Source organism: Penicillium paradoxum (genome assembly GCF_028828445.1).
Source record: "Penicillium paradoxum strain IBT 22861 chromosome Unknown utg000003l_segment0_segment0, whole genome shotgun sequence".
NCBI lineage: Eukaryota > Fungi > Ascomycota > Eurotiomycetes > Eurotiales > Aspergillaceae > Penicillium > Penicillium paradoxum.
The window spans coordinates 209,756-231,676 of NW_026643181.1; the positions used below are offsets into that span (position 1 = coordinate 209,756).

The window sequence follows — 21,921 nt, forward strand, 5'->3', positions numbered from 1 at the left end:
TTTCGACAGGCTAAAGTCACCGTTATTCATTGAAAGGCTCAGCCATTGATGAATCCCAGCAGATAGTTTATCTCAAAGGATATTATTGCTCGTCAATTCTTCTCTGTTTGGGTATCCTGGGAGTCGAGTTACAAACATGGACATGTATATACCTAGCAACAGCTGATATATGGCAGAGTAATACCGAGACGTCATGCACACGTCAGAAATCCAATTGGATTGAGGCCTATTGTAAACGCACAGCAGTAGGATTAGTTCAATATCAATTGAGAAATCCAAGTATGATGTTCAAATAGAGTCGGGACAAGTGTTAGCCCACGAAAAGTGCCAAGAAGTGTAGATATCTGTCCCCGCAATCACCTGGGCAGCTTCGCATCACCTGACAAATTCATCTCATTCACACCGCATCAGCCCTCCGATTTCGCCCATCATTGCGTTGACCCCTCGTCTCCACCTCCTCGTCGTCCTCCTTGCCATCCTCATCGTGGCGCCCTTCCTCCGTTCCCCCCGCCTCTCATCCGTGCTGGGCCATTTACGTACCAACATACGTACCAACATACCAGTACGACTATTGACGACCTCCAGTATGGCTCCCGCTCATCTCCGCAAGCCACCTCAGGCCCCGCCTACCTTTACTGCGACCCCGCAGTCGTTGGTAGCTGATGCCGAGCGCTTGATCAAAAGCTCGCGAGCCATTCAGGACAAGGTGGTGGCGGAGATCAAGCCCGATGACGCGACCTTTGCCAACGTTATCCGCCCTCTCGCCCAAGATAACAATGTGATGGCACTGGAGTCACACATCCTTGGCTTTTATCAAGCTGTATCGACCGATTCGAAGCTGCGTGATGCCTCATCCAAGGCCGAAGAGCTGATGGATGAGTTCTTCATTGAGGCGGTCATGCGTGAGGATGTGTTTGGTCTCGTCGATGCTGTACTACGTCGCAACGAGACTCTCGACCCGGAGTCGCGCCGTCTGTTGGAGAAGGAACACAAGGATTTCGTCCGCAATGGACTCGGCCTGCCCGCCGGACCTCAGCGGCTCCGCTTCAAGGAGATCAAGAAGCGGCTGAGCCAGCTGAGCATTGAGTTCCAGAAGAACCTCAATGAAGAGAATGGTGGCATCTGGTTCACTCCTGAACAGCTCGATGGTGTACCCAAGGACGTCCTGGATGGCCTGAAGAAGGGCGAGGGTGAGAATGACGGCAAACTCTGGCTGTCATTCAAGTACCCCGACCTCTTCCCCACTATGAAATACGCCACCAACCCCGAGACCCGGCGAGAGGTCATGATTGCCAACGAGAACAAGTGCAACCAGAACGTGCCGCTATTCCGTGAATCCATTGTGCTTCGTGATGAGGCGGCCCGTCTACTCGGCTATCCCAACCACGCTGCTTTCCGTATTGAGGACAAGATGGCCAAGACTCCCGAGACCGTTGACAAGTTCCTCGGTGATCTTCGGGACAGACTGACCTCCGGGGGTCGGAAGGAGGCCCATAAGTTGCTGCAGCTGAAGAACGCCACCGACCCCAAGGCCGATGGCCGCTATTACCTGTGGGATCACCGGTTCTATGACCGTCTCATGCTCGAGAAGGACTATTCTCTGGATCATCAGCTCATTGCTGAGTGGTTCCCCTTGCAGACAACCATTCAGGGTATGCTGAAGATCTTCGAGGAGTTATTCGGTCTGGAATTTGTCGAGATCATTGGCGAGGACCGGGCAGCCATTGCCCCAACAGGCCAGAGCGACGATATTGTCTGGCACGAAGATGTCCAAGTGTTCAGTGTGTGGAACGATGAGGGCGAAGGCAGTGGGTTCGTTGGATACTTGTACTTGGACCTGTTCCCTCGCGAGGGCAAGTATGGTCATGCAGCCAACTTCAACCTGCAGCCGGGCTTCGTTGATAAGGATGGTAACCGCCGATTCCCTGCCACCGCCTTGGTGTGCAATTTCACGAAGCCTCAGCCCAAGAAGCCTAGTCTGCTGAAGCACGAAGAGGTCGTGACCCTCTTCCACGAGCTAGGTCACGGAATCCACGACCTGGTTTCTCGGACTATCTACTCTCGCTTCCACGGTACCAACACAGTGCGCGACTTCGTTGAGGCACCCAGCCAGATGCTAGAGAACTGGTGCTGGACACCCTCACAGCTGCGCTCTCTGAGCCGACACTACTCAACTCTCTCCCCGGAGTATCTGGCCAGCTGGAAGGAAGCCCAAGATGGCAAGACTGATGCCAGTCCACCATCAGAGCGCATCCCCGACGACGTGATTGCGAATTTGATCCGCACCAAGCACGTCAACGATGCCCTGTTCAATCTGCGCCAGCTGCACTTTGGTATCTTCGACATGACCGTGCACGAGCCCAAGAGTCATGCTGATATCGAGGCCCTGCCTCTTTCTGCGACATACAACCGTCTCCGGCAGGAGATTACCCAGATGGATGGACCAGAAGCTCTGGGCGCTGGTAGCGAGTGGGGACACGGCGAGGCGACCTTCGGGCATTTGATCGGAGGCTATGATGCTGGATACTATGGATACTTGAGGTAAGCGATAAGTTACCAATTTGTGTCCGTGTTATGTCAATACTGACGGATTTTCTCTACAGCTCTCAAGTCTACTCCACCGACATGTTCTACACGGTCTTCAAGGATGACCCCATGAACAAGGCTTCTGGTCGCCGCTACCGATACCAGGTGCTGGAGAAGGGTGGTAGCCAAGATGAGATGAAGACTCTAACCGACTTCTTGGGCCGTGAGCCCCAGACTGATGCATTCTATAAGGACCTCGGACTGGCTTAAAGTGGTAGCCAACATTTACAACCTATGAGAGCTTATAGACGGCTTCATACATTATACCGTCATTATATCCTACAAGAGCTATACAATTGAAGTCATTCTCATGGATCACCAAATAACATGTTAATCAACCCATCTGATGCTGTAAAGCATCGTGGTCGATGTCCTCCGTAGTTGATATACTGATAAGCCCACCGCCTTGTCATTCTGCAATTCTCCGCAAGTCAACAGCTCTCTTTTTCTTCAAAACGGCGTCATCTTAAGCATTGCGATACAGACAGACAAGTCCCAAATCAAAAACACCAACCCCATCCCCTGTGAGTACCTACCGCGCTATCTCCAGGAGGAAAATAGTCTCAACTCAACCCCGCCCAAGAGACTGACCATAACTACCCAGCTTTCGGCTCCCATCTCCGACCCAGAGACCGATCTGTTCGCGGGCACCGCCACCAGCTCCCCGGCTCATATTACCTCGAACCCGCATTGTATACTCCACCACAGTACAGAGTCGCCAATCCACCCACCAAGCCCAACATGATAGACCAACGCCTCCCAATCCAAACGCAACACTGCCGCTTCTGCAACCACCTCCTACTAGCAACAACACGAACCATCAGCACACTTCCACGACGCAGCGGCGAAGGCAAAGATAAAGCGCTGATCCTCCCCCTCGAGCGCAATAGCTCGGAAGACCGCGATCTGGAAGCCGAGCTCGAACAGGAAGCAGCCAGCGCAGCAGAAACGCCAGCGCGCAAAGCAAGACACGCCTTCAGCCACACGACACTCCTCCTCGCAACTACAATTCCAGATCGGCGGGCGACGATAATCCGGCGCGATGACGGGATTGAGAAGAGGATTCTTCTGAGGTGCGGGCGGTGCAAGGTTGTTGTAGGGTATTATTTGGATCGGATCCATTGGGGATCTGCTGCGAACGGGAGTGCGGGGACTGAGGAGGGAGCGGAGCAGCGGCCGCCAGCCGTTTATCTTCTTCCTGGAGCTATTGTGGAGACGGAGAAGATGGGGGGTGAGGGTGTTGGGGAAAAGGAGTGGAGGGATTGGGCTATTTAGATGCACAATCTATGCGGAGATGGAAAGCTGCATCTGCATTCTACAGAAGAGATGAGATACCCTGGAGCAGAAAAATACAGTGTATTTGATAATAAAAACATAGAAGACGAAGGTTCCAACACGCCAAATTTCATTTCCTCAAGGCATAGCCATATCCATTTCGAACGTAAATCATATCGGGGTATCAGTTGGCGAGGATAGTTCGGACAAGATCTGGGAGGAATTAGCAAATGCCCAATCGAGTAAATAGCCCACTCTAGGCCCTGCGACAGACATACCCGTGTAGTTAATCTCGCCGGAGCTAGTGTCAACCGCCTTGAGCAGCTCATCGACCTCTTCGTCGGACATCTTCTCGCCAAGGTTTGTGAGAACTGGAAATAGCACATGTTAGAAACACCCCTGCCCGCCAAATAATCTGGGACAAAACATACTGTAGCGCAGCTGTCCAACGCCAATAAACCCAGTCATATCTTTATCGAAGACTTGGAATCCGCGACAATATTCCTCAGGCTCGCCGGGTTCACGGAAACCACCAGGGCGGTTGAGGACCTTCAGGAAGGCATCGAAGTCGACTAAACCGAGTACAAGATACGTTAGCCAGGAAGTCCCCTCCTTCAACAGATCCAACAACGCGATCATGTCCATCAACCAAAACCAAATGCGAGACTCAATCAAAAAAAAAAAACGTACAGTCACCACCGACAGACTTCTCCAAGTCCCCAATCTCAGCCAGCGTGGGGTTCTGTCCGCAAGCGCGGAGCAGATCACCGAGAAGGTCACCAGCGACACGGCCGGTGCCACGGCGATCGAAGAGCGAGAACGCTTCCTTGTAGTTGGTAGAGGCCTGGTCGTGTTTATTAGCCATGATGAAAGAGAGGGATGTTGACCAAGACCCTGTTGACACGGAGATGAGGGGGAAGCTGAGAAGTGGACAGGGCCATGTCCGCGGTTCACAGGGGCGGGAAGGGGGTGCGGTAGGACCGCTGGAATAGGAAGTCTATCAACAGGAGGGAATGCCGCGACTCACCATTTTGGTTGGATGATTTGGAGATGAGATTGGTGATTGGAAACAAAAATGCGTGGGAGGTGAAGGTCGGGGGAACTTGGTGTGGGATCGCCGGTGGTTGTTAGGGCAACGCTACAGGGGCTTAGTAGCGTGCAACACTATACAATTGATGTACTTGGGGTTATCCTTCCCCAGTTGTAATAATAGAACATAATCATTGGTATATAAACACATCATACATGCTACGACTGCAGCTTCGCGATACAGCTGTCCAGCAGCCGCGCCGCCTCTCCCAGGAGCTCCCATCGCGGTTTCGCAAAGGAATCACGGAGAATCATTAGTAGACCGAGACAGCCATTGCGCCCGCTCATGGCCTCTAGCTCATTGGGTTCTTGGATTGCTCCCACACGGTGCAAAAATATCTGCATGTCGTGCTCTCGGTCGGCCATTGTCAAGAGAATAGGAGCAGGACGCAAAGGGCCGTCCAGAGCGAACCCATATGTCCATACCACTAGCGCTGCAAAGTACATCACCCACGGGCGATTCAAGAGATAGTCATCGCGAGCAGCATACTCCCCAGGCTGTGTGGTCGGGTCTAAGAAACACGTAGACAAAAACTTGAGCGCATAGAACGTGGCATCCCGTGCCGACGCTTTGGTCGCCCACCGCTCGGTCTTTTCTCGTGCGGCGCGATAATCACGAGCTGTGATAGACCGGCCCATTAATCGGCCAGCCCCTGCAAAGATCTGCAGATCGACTATATCAACGTGAGATGCCATATGGGCCAGCCCGTGCAGCACGTTGCGCGATTCGGAGGTGGTCGACGGTCCCAGGGCTTCGTCGAAGTCGCGCCGCCAGTTATCGAATGCCCGGAGCAATGCCGTCCTCCATTTATCTCGTCCGCCGAGGGTTTGACCCACACCAAGCGAGCTGATCTGCAGGTCTCGTTGGTTGAGATGCCAGCAGACGCTCAGCAAGCCCGACATGATAATAATTCGTCCGAACGCATTGGTCCGGACGGGTTGTCCATTAAGAGTGCGCTTGAGGCCATCTAAAAACATAATTGGCCGCACGCCATGGGACTGCAGACTAGATTGCACCCGAGCAACCTCGGCTGCGCTTGTTGCTGCCCACAACGCCTCATCACAGGGCAATGGCAGCCGCAGTTCGTGGGCCACCATCTTGGCTGAATGGCCGAACATGGTTGCATGTGTTGAATCCAAGACAAAAGCGGCGAATGCAACGCGTCGGGTCGCTTCTGCCTTGATCCAAGTTGACCAAGACTCATCCTCTTCTTTAGTTTCCGGTGTGTCAAAAGAAGAATTGCCGATCAATGAACTACCTCGGCGCATGAGCGTAAGTGTTGTGTCGTGGTGGATGTGTGCCCGCTCATGCAGTGCACGAGTAGAGAAGAGTTTCTCGTAGACTTCAAGTAGTAATAGAGATTGGAAGACCCAGAGCCTAGCTGGTGGCCGGAAATCCGCATCCATAAAAATCTCCCAGCGCAAATGCCACGCGATGAAACTGGCTAATTCCGCCGCTGCCTCGGTGGCGGCCTGGCCATGGCTTTTATCCAATCTTGCTGCACCAATCGCCATGATAGCTAGCAGTAATAAATTCGGGGTACGATCAGCGCCAAATGTCGGTTGATGCAGGATCGGAAGTTGTGCATGGAAATGGTACCAATAGGATCCAATGTACGACTGCATCATGCGCAAGCTTAAGACGTGCCGGTCATCGTTTAAATCTCCGTCCATCAGCGCATGTTTGCGTTTGGCACCCGGCGCGTATGCTGCTTCGTTGAACCTAGTCGACATCAATTGTAGCAACTCTTGGCGCTTTTCTTCCGAAATAATCGCCGGTGGTGCTCCTGAGTCCAGGATGCTGGTCACGCTCATCGGGTGTTGTGGGATCACCGAGCAAAAGTTGTCATTGCTATACGCAGGCTCATTCATATAAAATTGATTATGGACAAGTGGTACCATTCCATAACCCAGCGGCGCGAGCGGTTCGCTAAACAGCCACGCTGCAAAATCGTCTGCCATCGCGAATGGTGATCGATTGTAGGTTTCCCCGCCAAAGATGGGGTAGGACATGGAGTCGAGATCGATGAAATTATCGGGCTGATCCAGCACTGTCGGAAAGTCCGAGTATTGAGCCACTGGTATAGCATTGCTATCCACGCCAGTGGTGAGCGGATATGTTGTCACCGGGGGTTTTGGCTCCTCCGAGCTGACGAAGTATTCCGGTGCGGTGATAGCAGGGGAGGAAAGAGGGGAAGCTTTCGTGTCATTTTCGGTGAAATTGTCTCGTTTCTGGAGCTGGGAACCGCTGGTGGTGTGACGTTCACGGTGACGAGTGCAGAGGTCCTGTCGCACGAAGGATCGGTAGCAGTTGGGAAAGTCGCAGCGATAGATCTGCTTCGGGGCATGGTTAAGCGCATGGCGACTTAGGTGTTCGGCGCGAGAGTAGCTCTTCCCACAGCCTTCAAAGGTGCATTCGAACTTGCGACCAGAGAGAACTTTGCGACTGCGTCGCCGTCTCTTCGAGGGTTGACTGTCGATCTCCATTTTTCATGCCATGGCACGGAGACGTGGAATGGGACTCGGGATGCCGAATTTCGATGTCGATCCGAACTGGGTAACGAGCGAAGAGGTTCAGAAGGAGCAGAATAATATGCAAAGAATGAAGCGCAACGGGTTTCAGAGAGCGTCCGGGGGAAGTGCGGAGGTGTCGGTGGGGTTTGTGGCGGAGATGACTCGATTGGTGAGAATCTGTTCGCGTCGCATATCCCCGATATGTGAGACGTGAGCAATACGATGGGCCTGGGTAGATCATCGAAGACTGTACTGCTTTTCGGTTGTCTTAATTGCATTGCCTCGTCGCCTCTATGCGCCTTGTGTGTCACATCAAACTATAGAACAGTGCGCTAGTCATAGTAGCGCTCGATGCCATTGTGCTTAGAGTGCACGTAACTATATACACACATGGTGAATAACTGGCTTGCTCGGTGGAAATTTGAGTCGCCACCTTACTTGGCTCATAGATCATACTACCAGGGTTGAATTAGGTCCTGTCCACTTGCATAGTGATCTAGATAGATCAAGTCAGTTATATCAGTTATATCACTTCGCACTGACACTATATATACAGACATCGAACACTCCACCTATAGCTTGGGAATACACGGAATATACTACAATTACAGATACAAGATATGTGCTCAATAGATTCATTGCTCGTAATCAAATGCCCATACACAGAGAGTGCGCCAAAGACGCATCTCAATGCAGAGATGAGCTGCGACTGTATGAATGCTGTCTACCGAATCCAGGTCGAGCTCATACAACCCCTGAACGGCAGCAATGTTGAAGCCAGACATCTCTGGTCAGGCCGGGGTGCCGGCAGATCATAAATCATCACGAGACCGAGTTCATGCCATCGTATCGTACCACATGGCGCGTCAATAGCAAAGGATTAACACCTGGATGTGCATGTATTCCCGTGGTTTCTTTTTTTTTTTGTGGTGCTGGTAAGCACTGAAAGAAATTTTTACAGGGAGAATTTCATCCGCTGAATCGGAATCGGGTAGCCTCAAGGCGGCCAAGTCCATCGCGTGGAGCTACATTGCGGCGGCGATACGAATTGGTGAAATCTGAAGAAGTTAGCCAAGGAAGCAAGGCAAGGGGAGGGTAAAGGAACTGACCTTGGAGGAGAATACGAATTTTGCGGGTCTCTCCTGACTGTACTTTGTCGGAGAGATTCTTCAGGAGGCGCTCGGCCTCACCTTGCTTTATCGAGCCACTTGGCAGCATCTGCAGTGTAGTCTGCAGCCAAGCTCCGGTTTCCTGAGGAAGCAGCTCAAACATCGTCATCATTACTCCCGATGCATCGGGGAAGCAGTCACCAGGGAAAGTGAACATCATGCCTGTCAAGACACGCTGCGCCAAAGGCTGGCCCTGAGAAATGATCAAGGCTTTGACAGCCTCGCGAACCTCAGGAGGGGTAATATAAGGCTGGCCTTCCGGGCTAGTGAACCCGGAGACCATAGGCTTCTCAAATGCAAAGCTGAACAGATCGCGGTAATAATGAAGCGTAGCGATAAGAGGGTCGACTTGTTGAAGAGTGAGAGCACTGAGCGCAGCAGAGAAGATGGGAATGGCAAGAGGCGAGGTGATACACTTTTTGGGGTAGTATCGAACAGCGTCCGAGGAAAGACGGAAGAAGTCTTCGATCACATCGGGCAGATTCTGCGGGGGTAGGTCGTTCAAGATGCGCAGGAAAGCAATAACTTGCTGTTCATAGAACTGGAAGACGGCATCGCTAGTGGCCTGGTCCACGTAATCGGCACCATCACAGAACTCGCGCACGACCGCGTCCGTGGCCCAGAGGAAGCAACCTTCACGAGAGGCTTGGAAGCCATTCGCAATGCTTTCAGCCAGAGTTGGCAGAAGAGGGATCATGCCAGTGCGGTAAGAGATGATCATATACCGCCAGCATCGGCACACGCGCTCGAGAATGGGTGTAGAGGACGTGAAATTCATGACAATCGTGGTCATGATAGGCAAAACCTCGCCGCAGTATTTGACGGCAGGATTTTCTTCTCCAGGTGCAACAATGGGTGTCACCACCTGCACAAAGATAGTGATCAGCTGCAGATGATCAGCTACGGCCCGCTGGCCTTCTTCGTCCTGGGCGTTATTGGCAAGATTCATGATTCGGGCCATGATCGGATCGCAGAACATTTTGAACGATTCATAGATCTTCTCATGGGGCTGCACTGAGACCACTGCAGCAACACCCTCAGTGATTTCCTCCTGGCTGGCAGGTTTCAGCTTGTCAAGCACTGACTCGAAGAATGTGTGAAGCTGCGCGATATGACCACCGAGTAGCTTCTGACAGTCTGTTCCCAAAAACTTGAATGCAAGAGCAGAGGCCTGCACAACTTCTGGAGAAGAGTGGTGGAACCCAGAAATCACATAGTTAAGCTGAGCCTCCAATGTTTCGGGGTGGACAGATGTCCACTCTGTGTAACGGGCCAGCGCCATGATCGCCTGGAAGCGTACTTTCTCCTGGTCGGGAATCTGAACGATCAAAGGAATCAATTGTCCAAGAATAGTACTTTCTTGAGGATCGACCATGCGACCCATGGCGCGGAGACCGAACAGAGGAGCCTCTAGTTCTTGCCAATGAGGAACATGTTCATTGCTTGCCTGCGACGCATACTTGGCAACCCACTGCTGGATCAACTGGTAAATCTTAGCAAGACAATCGTTCACACCCACAACAGCACAGCAGTCCTTAAGAACATCACCCATTGCATGGCGGAACTGACGGAACTTTTCTTCCTGCTCGCGGTCTCCACCAAACAAGTCAACCTCGCCTTCTTCCGGGCTGGGGAACTCGAGGTGTTTCACCATGATATCAACCAACTGGGAGAATATGACCTGGAAGTTGACTCGAGCATCGATGTACCGTTCCATGGCGATGTATTGCTTGAGTTCATACCAGAATATGAAGGTCAGAGACACGGCATCGCGCTCCCAATCCCGCGCGCAACATTCGAGAAGCGCCTCAACGAGACCGCGGAATTCATTCGGTAGACGTGCGATAAGTACGACCCAGGCTTCACCAGCCTCCGCGAACATTCGTGTGACTCCCTTGAAAGCCTCCAAGTCTTCGGCCTCGGCAGTTTCGGCAATTTTTGGGCGCAGTGCCATCAATCGTGGGTAGAGGGCTTGAATGACAGGAAGGGACTCGTCCACGTCCTTTGTATCACGATAGAGTGTGCAAATACAATCCACGCCGGCGTCAAAAGATACGTCGTTATCCAAGGCCTTGAGGATGACGTCCATGAGAGGGGATTCCACTACCTTGGAGGCGGGAATTTCACGTAGCCAAGAAGTAATGCAGTCGAGCAGACGGGGATTCGTTGCGGCAGTAGCTGTTCAAGGTCAGATACGAGTCCTTATTGCCCCAGGAGTAGAAATATGTCTACGGAATACGTACGCGACGATTGAGCGTACTGAATCATCAGCTGCATGACCTGTTCTGCATTGTCTTCTAGGAGCTCCTTGGTTCTTGAGAGCAACTCATCTTCCTTTTGCAATGATTAGTTTGACTGGATCTTTGTATACGCGAGTAGGGAAACATACGCTGAGATTGATCTTGCGACCCTCCGTGACTTCCTCGGGCAAGATCTTCAGGAACTCCAGCACGCAGTCTCCTGCACTGCTTCCCAAAGCTGCGCCAACAGTCGCCAGAACGTCCTTCCATGCAACCATTTGAATCGCTAAACTAGCCAGACACACACATAGCTGGGTTTGAATGGGACGCGGGCCTGGCGCAAATGCCACCAATAGGTTGAGGACCGAGTCTCGCAGCGCCAATACTGAATCCGAAGGAAGTTGATCGAGATCAAAGATGATCTGCGCACAGTCAGAAAACACTCCAATCCTGAGCGGGACATGCTCTTACCTTTCCTTTCAGCGTAGTGGCCGCAAACAACTTGGCTTCAACAGGTACATCGGGGGACTGTAATATAGCATGGGTTGTTGTCCAGGCCTCAATCTACAGAACCGTTAGAAATTAGCGGAAATCATCCCAATGCCAAAACGAAGTCTCATACCGATTTCTGGAATTTCTCAAGGAATTCATGGGCTTGAGTCTTCTCGGACCTAGGCACATTACCTTGCATTGTCGCGACGGCCGCCAGGACCGGGGCGAATGCCTGCCCGGCTTCCTTGCTGGCCATATTGAATTAAGGAGTTAATCAAGGCACAGCGATAGTTCAGAAACTTATCAGCATCTGACGAGGTAGGCGCTGAAGAGGGGGAGCGAGTTGAAGGTGGGATGGTGGCCGTGACGAGATAACCGTATTACCGTAATCAAATCACGGGACGACCGCCAGGCCCGCCAGGCCCGCCAGAGCTTTCTTCGATTCGTCTCCCGTGTGACAGCTATCACCTTCGACATAAACCTCACATCATGGCTGGCCGCAAGACATTGTTGGCTCCGATCCACTACATTTTCAGTCTGCTACAGAAGCGCAGCACTGTTTCAGTCTGGCTATATGAGCAGCTTGCTTTCCGCATTGAGGGGAAGATCCGTGTATGTGTTTTGTTTCTTACGTGACCCCAACTTAGTCGTCATTCAAGCTAATTTATGCCAGGGCTTCGATGAATTCATGAATTTGGTCATTGACGATGCGGTGGAGGTGCGCCTGGCAACCAAGACAGAGGAGGAGAAGCGCAGGCCGCTAGGTATGATGAAACGGACCGCAGTTTACGAGCACAGAACTAATCAATGATGCAACAGGCCAGGTTCTCCTCAAGGGAGACAATGTATCTCTTATCCAGGCTGTTTGAATTTTCGCTCTTCCTTTTCTATTTCGAGTTGCGCTACACCCTGCGGTCCAAGTATCGCCCATCACCAACCACGACCGCATCTATCAACCAGTCATGCTCCACCACGGGGATATCCTCAGCGAGCAATTGGTCTTGGAGAGAAAGGGCAACTATCATGGAGTTCAGTCGGGGATAAACGGATTGTTTCTGGGATTACTTACCAAGGAATGGCATTTTGCGGGTCAAATTTGAGTATCGCGTTAGGAAATGATCATAATATCCTTTACCATGACCGAGTCGTCGGAATCCGTGGTCAAAGGCCATACCCGGCATCACGATGAGATCCAGCCCCTGTACCAGCGCGTTCTGGCGACCCTCGATTTGCGTAATTAGGAGAGATGGGATTCCCCATTTGTCCGGTTGTAAGGACTCGAACTCAGACATGGACCCGAGCGCAAACATATCCATAACAGATGTATTATTCTGAGTGTGGATATATGGGATGTAGACATTCTTCCCACGCTGTAGGGCATCCTTTACGATCCCTGTAGTTGAAAGCTCACCGCTCGGCATAGACAGGTATACGGCGATGTTCTTCGCGTTTTGATACTCAGCCAGCGACAGGAACTTCGCTGTAGCAGCGCTGGCTGGGATGGGGTTAGTACGGACAATGATAGAAAGAGCAGAAGTCAAGCAGACATTGTTGGTTGATTGCAGTTGCAGACAGCCCCTGTAGAACCGAGCGCATCCTTTTGCGCAGGTCGCGCTTTGCAGCTTGGAAGGACATTTCCCCTGATAGTTGCAAAGGGTATTGGAAGAATAGTCCTTAGTCGTCAGCGGGGTGATTATAAAGGACATTCCGGGATGACCATCAAAAGAACAAAAAGACAAAAAGACAAAAAGAAAGGTCCTACCCGGGTTCGAACCGGGGTTTGTGGTAGGTTAACTACCCAATCGGGTAACTTCAAAAACCACAGTGATAACCACTACACTATAGAACCTGTTCATGCTTATAGCTCCAGATAAGTATTTGATAGTCCTGTTCTCTTCTGTGTCGTTTGGTCCTGTGCATTCCAGTCGATTTGATAGGGGTCTGTGCTATGTTATTGTCTCCACCCGTAACGAAGGGCGCCCTTCAAATACTCCCCTTCTGTCGGTTCTTCTTTTGTCAACCACGATGTTGCTGATTTGGAGTTTGTTGGCGACTGCCGCTTTGGCAAATGTGAATGATTTGGTTGGAACATGGACCACCAAATCTCGTGAGGTTGTCACTGGTCCGGTATGTGGAATCAATATATACAACTGACTACCAAACGGGACTAATGCACGCAGGGATTCTACGACCCTCTTAACGACAGGCTGCTGGAACCGAATTTGACCGGTATTTCATATTCATTCGACAACAATGGATATTATGAACAAGCATACTATCGCGCGATCTCGAATCGTTAGTTTTCCACGGATCTATAGATGGTTGGCACCATATTGATGTTAAACAGCGGCCGAACCATCATGCCCGCGAGGAATTATGCAGTGGCAACATGGATCTTATTCTGTCTTCGGTAACGGAACTGTGATCCTAACTCCAATCGCCGTCGATGGTCGTCAGCTAGTGTCCGATCCCTGTCGCAAGGAGTCAGGCTACTACACAAGATATAACAATACCGAGCAGTTCAAGGTACATATATTCCCCACTCTTCAATCTGCCCACCCTAACACCACCCAGGAATTCTCAGTGGAAACCGACAAGTATCATGGCGTTGAACGCCTCAAACTGACCAGAGCTGATGGCTCGGTCCTCCATCCCATGTTCCTCGCCTACCGTCCACCGAAAATGCTTCCCACCACAACATTGAATCCCATGCCTACGGGACACAAGCGAAAGCGAGACCTATCAGCACACACTGGATTCCAACTGATCACTAGGGAAGAGCTGATCAACCCAGATCGATGGTGGTGGTTGGGTGTTCTCATGACATCCATTGGAGGAGTAGTTTTCTTCTACTCCTGAATGAATTGAACTGGCGTTGACTTGGAGGTGTAGTCTTATTCTTCTGTGAATTATAATGATAATTGAATGCCTACCACGGAGGCTATTGTGACACTAATATACAAACTGTAAATCTAAGCTCAAGAGAGCGCATTCTTGACCTCGGTAGCCACTTCTCTCCGGTCAACTGGCTTGCCATCCAGCGGGCCTCCCGGAGCAAAGAGAGCCTTGAGAACAGTGCCTTGGTTGGGTTTACTGCCGGCATTGATCATCGCATCGATCTCGTTGACGACTACTTCCTTGATCTCGGCGATGGGGAGAGTCTTAACCTGACCCGCGTATTCCTCCAACACGACAACTTGTGCATCCTCCTTCTCCTTCAAATCTGGTCGCTCAGCGGCTTCAAACTCCTTTGCAGCATCCTTGGAGGCATTTAACCGTTTACGGATGAGCGACAAAAGCTGGATGTCTGTTTGGATCGGCGAGGCGGTTTTGGCGGCATTGTTGGTCTCGGAGATCAAGGCGCGCAGCACATTCAGTCTGATCATAAGCTTTTATACCCAGGAAAGCTAAAATCAGAAGCATTTCCTACCTTGTAGTATCTTTGGCTCTCATGGCGGTCTTCAGATCAGTCCGCAAAGTAGCCATCAAGGGTGGCAGAACCGGACCGGTGGAATTCCACCGCACCAGACGAGCTGGTAAGCGTGAAGAGAAGCGGATGGATTGAAACATTGTGATTAGCAATTTAGTCAACAAAGACAAGTTCAATTGAGGGTTAAAGATGAATGGAAGAGACAATCAATCTTAAAGGCGGAAGATCGTAATTGGTCTGTGCGCTCCCAGTGTTGACTCTCGCTTTTCGCAAAGACCTTGAATAATCCAATCTGCTCCAAAGACTTTCTCCCATCGTCATTCCCCCACCTACATTCTGACTTCCTTTTCTCGCCCGACCTATACTGCAGCTTCTCTGTGATTTTTAGCGGGGGATTGTCCCTTTCTCCCTTCAACCGCCGCCATGTCGTATCCGACTCTTCCAACAAATCTCCCTCCGGCGACGCCGCAGAAACCCCTTCCTGGAGCTTACTTTGGGACTCCAGCGCCAGCTACGGCACGGCCTATTCCATCCAAGTCGCCACTGCAGACCCCCATGCCAAAGCTTCCCCCAGCAGCCTCCAAAAACCAGATAGTGAGCACTGAGGAACGCGGGGCGCGAACGATCAATCACAGCTTGGAAAGCGAGGCGCGTTATCCAGACCTGGACAACTATTTATCTCGTAAGAATCTACTGCTCATGGTTTTCGAATAACACTGATAAAAAGGACAGAGGGCTCTTCTTCCGAGTACAATATTCCCGCGTCTCCATCATGGGCACCATTCCAGAAAGTCAAAATGTACGACATTCCCGATCAGATCTTTGACCAATACAACCGCGCACAAGTTTCTACCAGCATGGGTCTATTCGCCGACTTAAATCATGCGTGGGTGGCTATTGATAATGCGTTGTATATTTGGGATTTCACACACCCCAACCCGCAATTGGTGGGATTCGAGGAACAACCTAACAGTATCAATGCTGTAAAGTTGACCAAACCACGTCCGGGAGTCTTCTTGCCTGCAATCACCCATTTGTTGGTCATTGCGACGACCGCGGAGATCATCTTGTTGGGCATGGGCCATGAGAACACGCCCAATGGAGGCAAACAAGTGTCGTTGTATCACACCGGGATGTCTGTTGCAGTCCGAGGGTTAGATATCAATGTTTTCGCGACAACCGCATCCACCGGACGCATCTTCTTTGGAGGGTCGTCTGATACTCATGTGCATGAGGTTAGATACCAGCAGGATGAACGTTGGTTCCAAGGCCGCTGCGGGAGAGTCAACCACACGAGATCGCTTTTAGCGGCATTCAAGCCATCGATGAGTCTGAAAAATCTTGCTCAGAGCGCTACCGAGCATGTAGTGCAAATGACAATCGATGACAGCCGAAACTTGCTCTATACACTCTCCTCCATGTCTACAATTCGCGTTTTCCACATGGGAACTGATGGCAGCTTGAAACTCGAAATCACTAAACTCGCCCCGGACATCTACTCCAATATCGGACACATCATCACCGCAAACGAAGCCCTTAATCCCAAAGTCAAAATTGTATCAATCAGTCCTGTGCCAACCACAGAAGCGTCGCGGTACCATCTTGTTGCAACGACGGCGACCGGCTATCGCATATATCTTAGCGCCACTAGCTCGAATAGCTGGGATCCTGCGTCAACCATCGATAATTCTCCCACAAGCATGCAGGCACTGCACGTGAAGACACCACCCGTCGATACCTCGCCCGGCGTGAGTGGGATGGCATCATCTATCTCATCTGTCTCACACCTTGGCGGGGGTTTGCCTTCTGCTGGTCAGATCAACACTCTCTCACCCACTCGTCTTGCCGAGCGTTATTCTCCAGGCTATTTCTTCTGCTTTACTACCAAGGATGCACAGCAAAAGATGGATACTCTTTTCATCTCAACCCCGGATTCTGGTCGGATCGCTCAATACCAAGAGAACCCAGTCAATAACAAAGCTGCCGAGTCGGCCATCACTCTGGATCTGGGTGGCAAAGCAGAGGATATTGGGCTGGTTTCGGCTCCTTCATCAGTTAGCAATGAGTTGGCTGTTCAGTTCGACCACCCGGCTCCGGAAATCGCAATCTTGACTAATGGTGGAGTCCATATCATTCGTCGACGCCGTCTCGTGGATATCTTTGCCTCGTTGCTCCGTAGCGGCGGCAATCCTCATGATGGGTTGTCTGGTGAGGTCCAGAATTTCCTGCGAACATATGGACGAAGTGAGATGCTGGCGACTGCTCTGGCGGTGGCTTGTGGCCAGGGTATGGAAATTTCCCCTGATCAAAGACTGACTCGAATCACCGATCCGGATATCCTGGCTGCAGCACGCCAGGCCTTCATCACTCAGGGTGGTCGAGCTCATCTGAATGAAAACGCCATTGCGGACGGCACGACATCTGTTCTAGATGCAGTGCAGCCCTCTCCTCGACACACGGGCATCGCGCTGTATATTTCCCGTCTGTTGCGATCAATCTGGAAGGAGAGAATCGCGAAGGTGGGCAAAGGGCCTAACGGTGCAGAATCTGTCTCTGCGTCTGTGAGTTCCAGTAAATTGCAGGCTATTCAGCATGATCTCTCTTCCCTGGACGAGTTCTTCAAAGCGAACAAGACCTTCATTGATGGGCTTAACGGGCCTGATGCTCTTTCCCGGGTGAACAGCAAGCAAGAAGAAGTGGCTCTCCAAGCCGAGCACCGCGCACTATATTCACTTGTCCAGCTGGTTACACACACGATCGAAGGAATCTCATTCATATTGGTTCTCTTCGACGAGCGGGTTGATGAGATCGTAGCGACTTTGCCAGCTGAATCCAAGGAAAAGTTCCTAAGACTCACCTATGAGGAATTGTTTAGTTCCAATAAGGGACACGACATCGCCAAGGAACTTGTGAAGGGTATTGTGAACCGCAACATTGCCAAGGGCTCGAACGTCGAGACCGTGGCCGATGCACTCCGACGACGATGTGGCAGCTTCTGCAGTCCAGAGGATGTGATTATCTTCAGGGCACAGGAAATGCTGAAGCGTGCGACTGAGGCTGGTGCCAATACGGAACTGGGCCGGAACTTGCTCAACGAATGTCTGCATCTCTTCCAGAAAGTGGCAGAGTTCCTGCCTATGGATTATCTGGTTTCAGCTGTTGACAATTTCATTATCAACCAGTTCTTTGCAGGTATGCTGTGTCATTTCCGGCGGTATTGTTATTATCCGATGCTAACGGTCTCACTTTAGGTGCTATCCAGCTTGCTCTCAACGTTGCCGCTCGCTCCGACAAGTCGAACCTTGCCTATTCCTGGATTATGGACCAGCGTCCCGAACAGGTGCTTATTCCCCTTATTCCCTCAGGATCCCAGCGCCAGCTCACGCTCACAACTACCCAGGACCCCCGCAAGGAATACTTCTATTTCCGCAAGCAATGTTACGATTTAATCTTTAAAATTGTACTTGCAGTTGACGCACTTGCTGCATCCGACCCTGGACTCATTGATGGCCAACTCACCCCCATCGCGAAACGCCAGAATGAGGCATATGGCGTGATTTCCGATTCGACCGATGAGGTGTTCCTTACGAGTTTGTACGACTGGTACCTCGAGCAGGGCTGGAACGACCGGTTGCTGCAGACCCAGTCGCCATTTGTGGTCACTTATCTCCAGCGCAAGTCAAACGATGATCTAGGCCACGCCGATCTGCTCTGGCGATTCTATGCCCAGTCTCAACGATTTTTCGAGACTGCCCAGGTTCAGTTCCACCTGGCCAACAGCGCCTTCGTGCTACCCTTGAGTCGTCGCATTGAGTACCTTGGTCAAGCCCGCGCCAATGCTTCGATCTTCACACCGGACGTTGGACGTCAGTCAAGGCAGCGATTGCTGCAGGACATTTCAAACCTCATTGATGTGGCCAATATCCAGGATGACCTCTTGCAACGACTGAAGGATGACGAACGAATCATTCCCGAGCGGAAATCCGAGATCCTGCGCGAGGTCGATGGACCAGTGATGGATATCAGTACAGTAAGTGGCTCGCGTTTCCAAATCCTCTGAATCCTGCAGACACGAATTCGAACCCCATATTAACAAGGCTTTTTTTTTTACTAGTTGTTCAACAAATATGCCGACTCTGCCAGTTACCACGACATTTGCCTCCAAATTTTCTATCAAGCCGACCACCGGAACGCGGCCGATGTCAAGTCAACTTGGCAACATTTGATCGAGAGTGTGCATGACGCCACCACCCAGCGCGGCTCACCGCAACCTTACGAAGCGGTGATCGACAAAGTCCGCAGCCTCGGCAGTCGTCTACGGATGTCGGAGACCATATTCCCGATTCGCGAGCTCGTCCCCATGCTCGAGCGATACGCACTCGAGTTCCAGCGGAACGTCGGCCCATCGACCTGGGTGGTGGATCTCTTCATCGATCTTGGCGTGGCGCACGAATCCCTGTACGCCGTGCTGGAAACCATGTACTACACTGACGAGGCGCCCTTCCAAGGCTCGAACCGGCGGTTTATTGCCCACGATCTGCTGTATCTGCTGAGTGGGTGGTTCCAGGAGACCGTGCGCCTGGGTGGCATGGTTTTCGGGTCGGATATCGTTGCCGAGCGTGTCTCTGAAATGCTGCTGATCCTGCAGCAGAGCGGTGTCGTTGGTGGAGAACACTTGGAGATCGCTCATGACTTGCGGTCACGGATCGATGACATCCTGCGGTAATGTGGCGTTTTCTCCTGGGGAGACGATGTGGGGACGGTCCTGTAGCGCTGCCGATCTGCGTGGCGGTGACTCCTGATTTACTTGACATATTCCGGCGATCAGTTCGTTTTGTTTTTTCGTTTTGTTTTTTTTTTTATGGGGTATGTTTTCTGTAACTCTAGGCGTGGGATGGTAATGAAAACGAATTCAACAGCCTGACATGTACATGGCAGACTAGACGGGAGGATAGCCCTAAATGTTCAGCCATGAAGATTTTCCAATCACTTCAACCCAAAATGATATTAAAACGACCCAAATTAAATGCAATCTATATAATCCCAAATCCGAAACTCCGACATGGCCCATCTATCACATTATGCAGTCTATTCGAATTCCTCTTCTTCCTCCTCGTACACAGGAATAGGCTTCTCGCCTAGTGCAATGAGACGGAAGATATGACGAGCCTTAGCACCGTAATCGTCATCCAAGTAGTCCACAATCGCCGAGTCTAGAAATCGTTAGCATATGCCTTCGACCAATCTCTAAAGAAAGACCAAGAAAACAAAAAAAAAGGGCAGAGAAACTCACGAATGGTCGAGCGATTATCAAACATAACAATCGTCCGAGGCTGCCAGCGCACGCGCACCTGGAAATCATGCCCCGTCACGAGGTGATTCATCAGGAAGTCCAAGACCCATTTCGTCTCCGAATCCTTGAGACCGTGAATGCGATTGATGAACTCCCCATTCAAGAACAGACACTTTTCCCCGGTCACGGGGTGGACCCGGATAAGCGGGTGGACGGTATCGACGGGATCCTTCCTGACCAACCCCCCGGTCATGCGGGCATGAGCAATCATCTTGGACGAGGAATGCGTGGCCTTCAATCCATCCAGGAAAGCCGTGACAGCGGGGGAAAGGCGCTTGTAGGCCAGATCCGTCGCAGCGAAGACGGTATCACCGCCGACCTCGGGGCCCTGCAGCAGGCCGAGCATGACATAGCCCGGAGGCTGGATTTCGTAGCTGACGTCCTGGTGCCAGAGGGTGGTGGTGGTGCGCTGTTCGAGGAACCGGGCGATTTCCTCCCTGTTGCCGTCGCGGTGGATGATGTGGAACGCCGGATGGTCGGTCATGGAGCCCGAGACGGGCTGGTAGTTTGGTTTTCCAAAGTGACGCATGAAGGCTTCCTGGGCGTCTGGGCCGGCATCGATGAGATCTTGGTCTGGGAAGGCGACGACCTTGCGCTCTGCGATGAGGAGGGCGAGTTCATCTCTTCCGGCGGCATTGAGGTCTGAGAGCTGGACATTCTCAATGATTGTGCCTAGATTGGGCTGGATATGGTTGACTTTGGCGGTAGGAGGCAGCAGGTTGGGCTTTGTTTTGTTGCGGACCCGCAGGGCTGGGTCTTCATAGTCGAAGGGTTGCAGGGGATCGAACCAGACGGGATCCCAGGAGGGGAGGTATTGGGGGTATTTGGTGGTGATTTTGGACTTCTTGTCTACATTGACATATGGGATGTTGATGTCATAGCTGATGGGCTCCTGGTTTTTGATCTTGGACTGTTTGGGCCGATGCACGGGGGCAGTCGAGGGCATGGTGTCGAGGTGTGGGAGGGGATTATATAGAGAGAGAGTGGAGTAGATGGATAAGATGAAGAGAGAATCGAGGTGGGATGGAGGTCTATATATATAGATCTCGATAGAGATATATATTATATATTATATATATATTTTCCCTATATACCGGTATATAGAGACATCTCGAATAAGAAGGCATGCATAAGATCACACAGGCTAAAACACTAGTTTCTTCCTCTCATCTCCGAGTGGAAACCGGATGTGAGATTCGAACAGCGGTGTGAAATATGCGATAATAGTCCCCAGAAATCCAATAAAAGGAATTCCCGAATTCCAGAAATTCAGGAAATCCGGCAAATCACGAATCAACAGGATCCCCCCCACGGATCCCAAAGGGATAACCCCGAGAATCCCAGAATGGGTTCTGCATATCCCCGTTGCCACTCCACTCGTGTTTCCTTCCAGAGCTTCCACGCCCCGCTTGTTTACACCGCTAGAATCCGTGATTTCGAGGGCTCCGTACGGCGTCGTGGACTGGGAACAGATAAGGCAGTCGGAATGGCAATTGCATTATCTGCCGTGATCTATGCAGGAGATTATGGGCCACATGGGGCGCTAGAGGCCATTCAGGAAGCTCCCAGGAGAAAAAGGAGCGAAAACCACAGTTTCACGATTCCAACCATTTCAACCATTTCAGGGAGTGTCCTAGAGATCATGCGGTCTACACATATCCCGTGTGGTTCGTGCTCATCTCGATTCTCGAACTATGACAGGGGGGGTTTCCGTCCCTCTAAGTCGTTCTTTTGTCCTTTGACGTGTTCCACGGAGCTGGAGAATATATGCAT

At 51.4% G+C, this 21,921-nt stretch overlaps 11 protein-coding genes across 11 annotated transcripts; 5 read left to right on the forward strand and 6 right to left on the reverse strand.

The window, feature by feature from the left end:
* Positions 1–586: 586 nt before the first annotated feature.
* On the forward strand, positions 587–2,796 carry N7457_002014 (M3 family metallopeptidase; the record flags this gene model as incomplete). The annotated part of the gene is made up of 2 exons (XM_057173060.1): positions 587–2,541; positions 2,604–2,796. The coding sequence occupies 2 exons, from the start codon at positions 587–589 to the stop codon at positions 2,794–2,796; spliced, it is 2,148 nt and encodes a 715-aa protein (XP_057033211.1).
* A 531-nt stretch (positions 2,797–3,327) lies between these two features.
* Positions 3,328–3,861, forward strand: N7457_002015 (uncharacterized protein; the record flags this gene model as incomplete). The annotated part of the gene is made up of 1 exon (XM_057173061.1): positions 3,328–3,861. The coding sequence occupies one exon, from the start codon at positions 3,328–3,330 to the stop codon at positions 3,859–3,861; it is 534 nt and encodes a 177-aa protein (XP_057033212.1).
* Positions 3,862–4,045: 184 nt separating this feature from the next.
* Positions 4,046–4,726, reverse strand: N7457_002016 (uncharacterized protein; the record flags this gene model as incomplete). Its single annotated transcript, XM_057173062.1, has 4 exons — positions 4,046–4,074; positions 4,140–4,232; positions 4,293–4,433; positions 4,552–4,726. 4 exons carry the CDS (start codon positions 4,724–4,726, stop codon positions 4,046–4,048), a joined length of 438 nt encoding a protein of 145 aa, XP_057033213.1.
* Positions 4,727–5,109: 383 nt separating this feature from the next.
* N7457_002017 (putative C2H2 finger domain protein) lies at positions 5,110–7,437 on the reverse strand (the record flags this gene model as incomplete). The annotated part of the gene is made up of 1 exon (XM_057173063.1): positions 5,110–7,437. The coding sequence occupies one exon, from the start codon at positions 7,435–7,437 to the stop codon at positions 5,110–5,112; it is 2,328 nt and encodes a 775-aa protein (XP_057033214.1).
* A 996-nt stretch (positions 7,438–8,433) lies between these two features.
* Positions 8,434–11,621, reverse strand: N7457_002018 (mRNA transport regulator MTR10; the record flags this gene model as incomplete). Its single annotated transcript, XM_057173064.1, has 6 exons — positions 8,434–8,522; positions 8,574–10,811; positions 10,877–10,967; positions 11,023–11,295; positions 11,345–11,437; positions 11,496–11,621. The coding sequence occupies 6 exons, from the start codon at positions 11,619–11,621 to the stop codon at positions 8,434–8,436; spliced, it is 2,910 nt and encodes a 969-aa protein (XP_057033215.1).
* A 233-nt stretch (positions 11,622–11,854) lies between these two features.
* On the forward strand, positions 11,855–12,234 carry N7457_002019 (small nuclear ribonucleoprotein E; the record flags this gene model as incomplete). The annotated part of the gene is made up of 3 exons (XM_057173065.1): positions 11,855–11,977; positions 12,039–12,129; positions 12,185–12,234. 3 exons carry the CDS (start codon positions 11,855–11,857, stop codon positions 12,232–12,234), a joined length of 264 nt encoding a protein of 87 aa, XP_057033216.1.
* A 33-nt stretch (positions 12,235–12,267) lies between these two features.
* Positions 12,268–13,000, reverse strand: N7457_002020 (5-formyltetrahydrofolate cyclo-ligase; the record flags this gene model as incomplete). Its single annotated transcript, XM_057173066.1, has 3 exons — positions 12,268–12,383; positions 12,435–12,860; positions 12,913–13,000. 3 exons carry the CDS (start codon positions 12,998–13,000, stop codon positions 12,268–12,270), a joined length of 630 nt encoding a protein of 209 aa, XP_057033217.1.
* Positions 13,001–13,390: 390 nt separating this feature from the next.
* Positions 13,391–14,224, forward strand: N7457_002021 (uncharacterized protein; the record flags this gene model as incomplete). The annotated part of the gene is made up of 3 exons (XM_057173067.1): positions 13,391–13,492; positions 13,546–13,660; positions 13,713–14,224. The coding sequence occupies 3 exons, from the start codon at positions 13,391–13,393 to the stop codon at positions 14,222–14,224; spliced, it is 729 nt and encodes a 242-aa protein (XP_057033218.1).
* A 119-nt stretch (positions 14,225–14,343) lies between these two features.
* N7457_002022 (uncharacterized protein) lies at positions 14,344–14,935 on the reverse strand (the record flags this gene model as incomplete). Its single annotated transcript, XM_057173068.1, has 2 exons — positions 14,344–14,743; positions 14,796–14,935. 2 exons carry the CDS (start codon positions 14,933–14,935, stop codon positions 14,344–14,346), a joined length of 540 nt encoding a protein of 179 aa, XP_057033219.1.
* A 283-nt stretch (positions 14,936–15,218) lies between these two features.
* N7457_002023 (putative non-repetitive nucleoporin) lies at positions 15,219–19,521 on the forward strand (the record flags this gene model as incomplete). Its single annotated transcript, XM_057173069.1, has 4 exons — positions 15,219–15,477; positions 15,528–17,987; positions 18,047–18,825; positions 18,910–19,521. 4 exons carry the CDS (start codon positions 15,219–15,221, stop codon positions 19,519–19,521), a joined length of 4,110 nt encoding a protein of 1,369 aa, XP_057033220.1.
* A 362-nt stretch (positions 19,522–19,883) lies between these two features.
* Positions 19,884–21,094, reverse strand: N7457_002024 (TauD/TfdA dioxygenase family protein; the record flags this gene model as incomplete). Its single annotated transcript, XM_057173070.1, has 2 exons — positions 19,884–20,008; positions 20,089–21,094. The coding sequence occupies 2 exons, from the start codon at positions 21,092–21,094 to the stop codon at positions 19,884–19,886; spliced, it is 1,131 nt and encodes a 376-aa protein (XP_057033221.1).
* Positions 21,095–21,921: the final 827 nt, after the last annotated feature.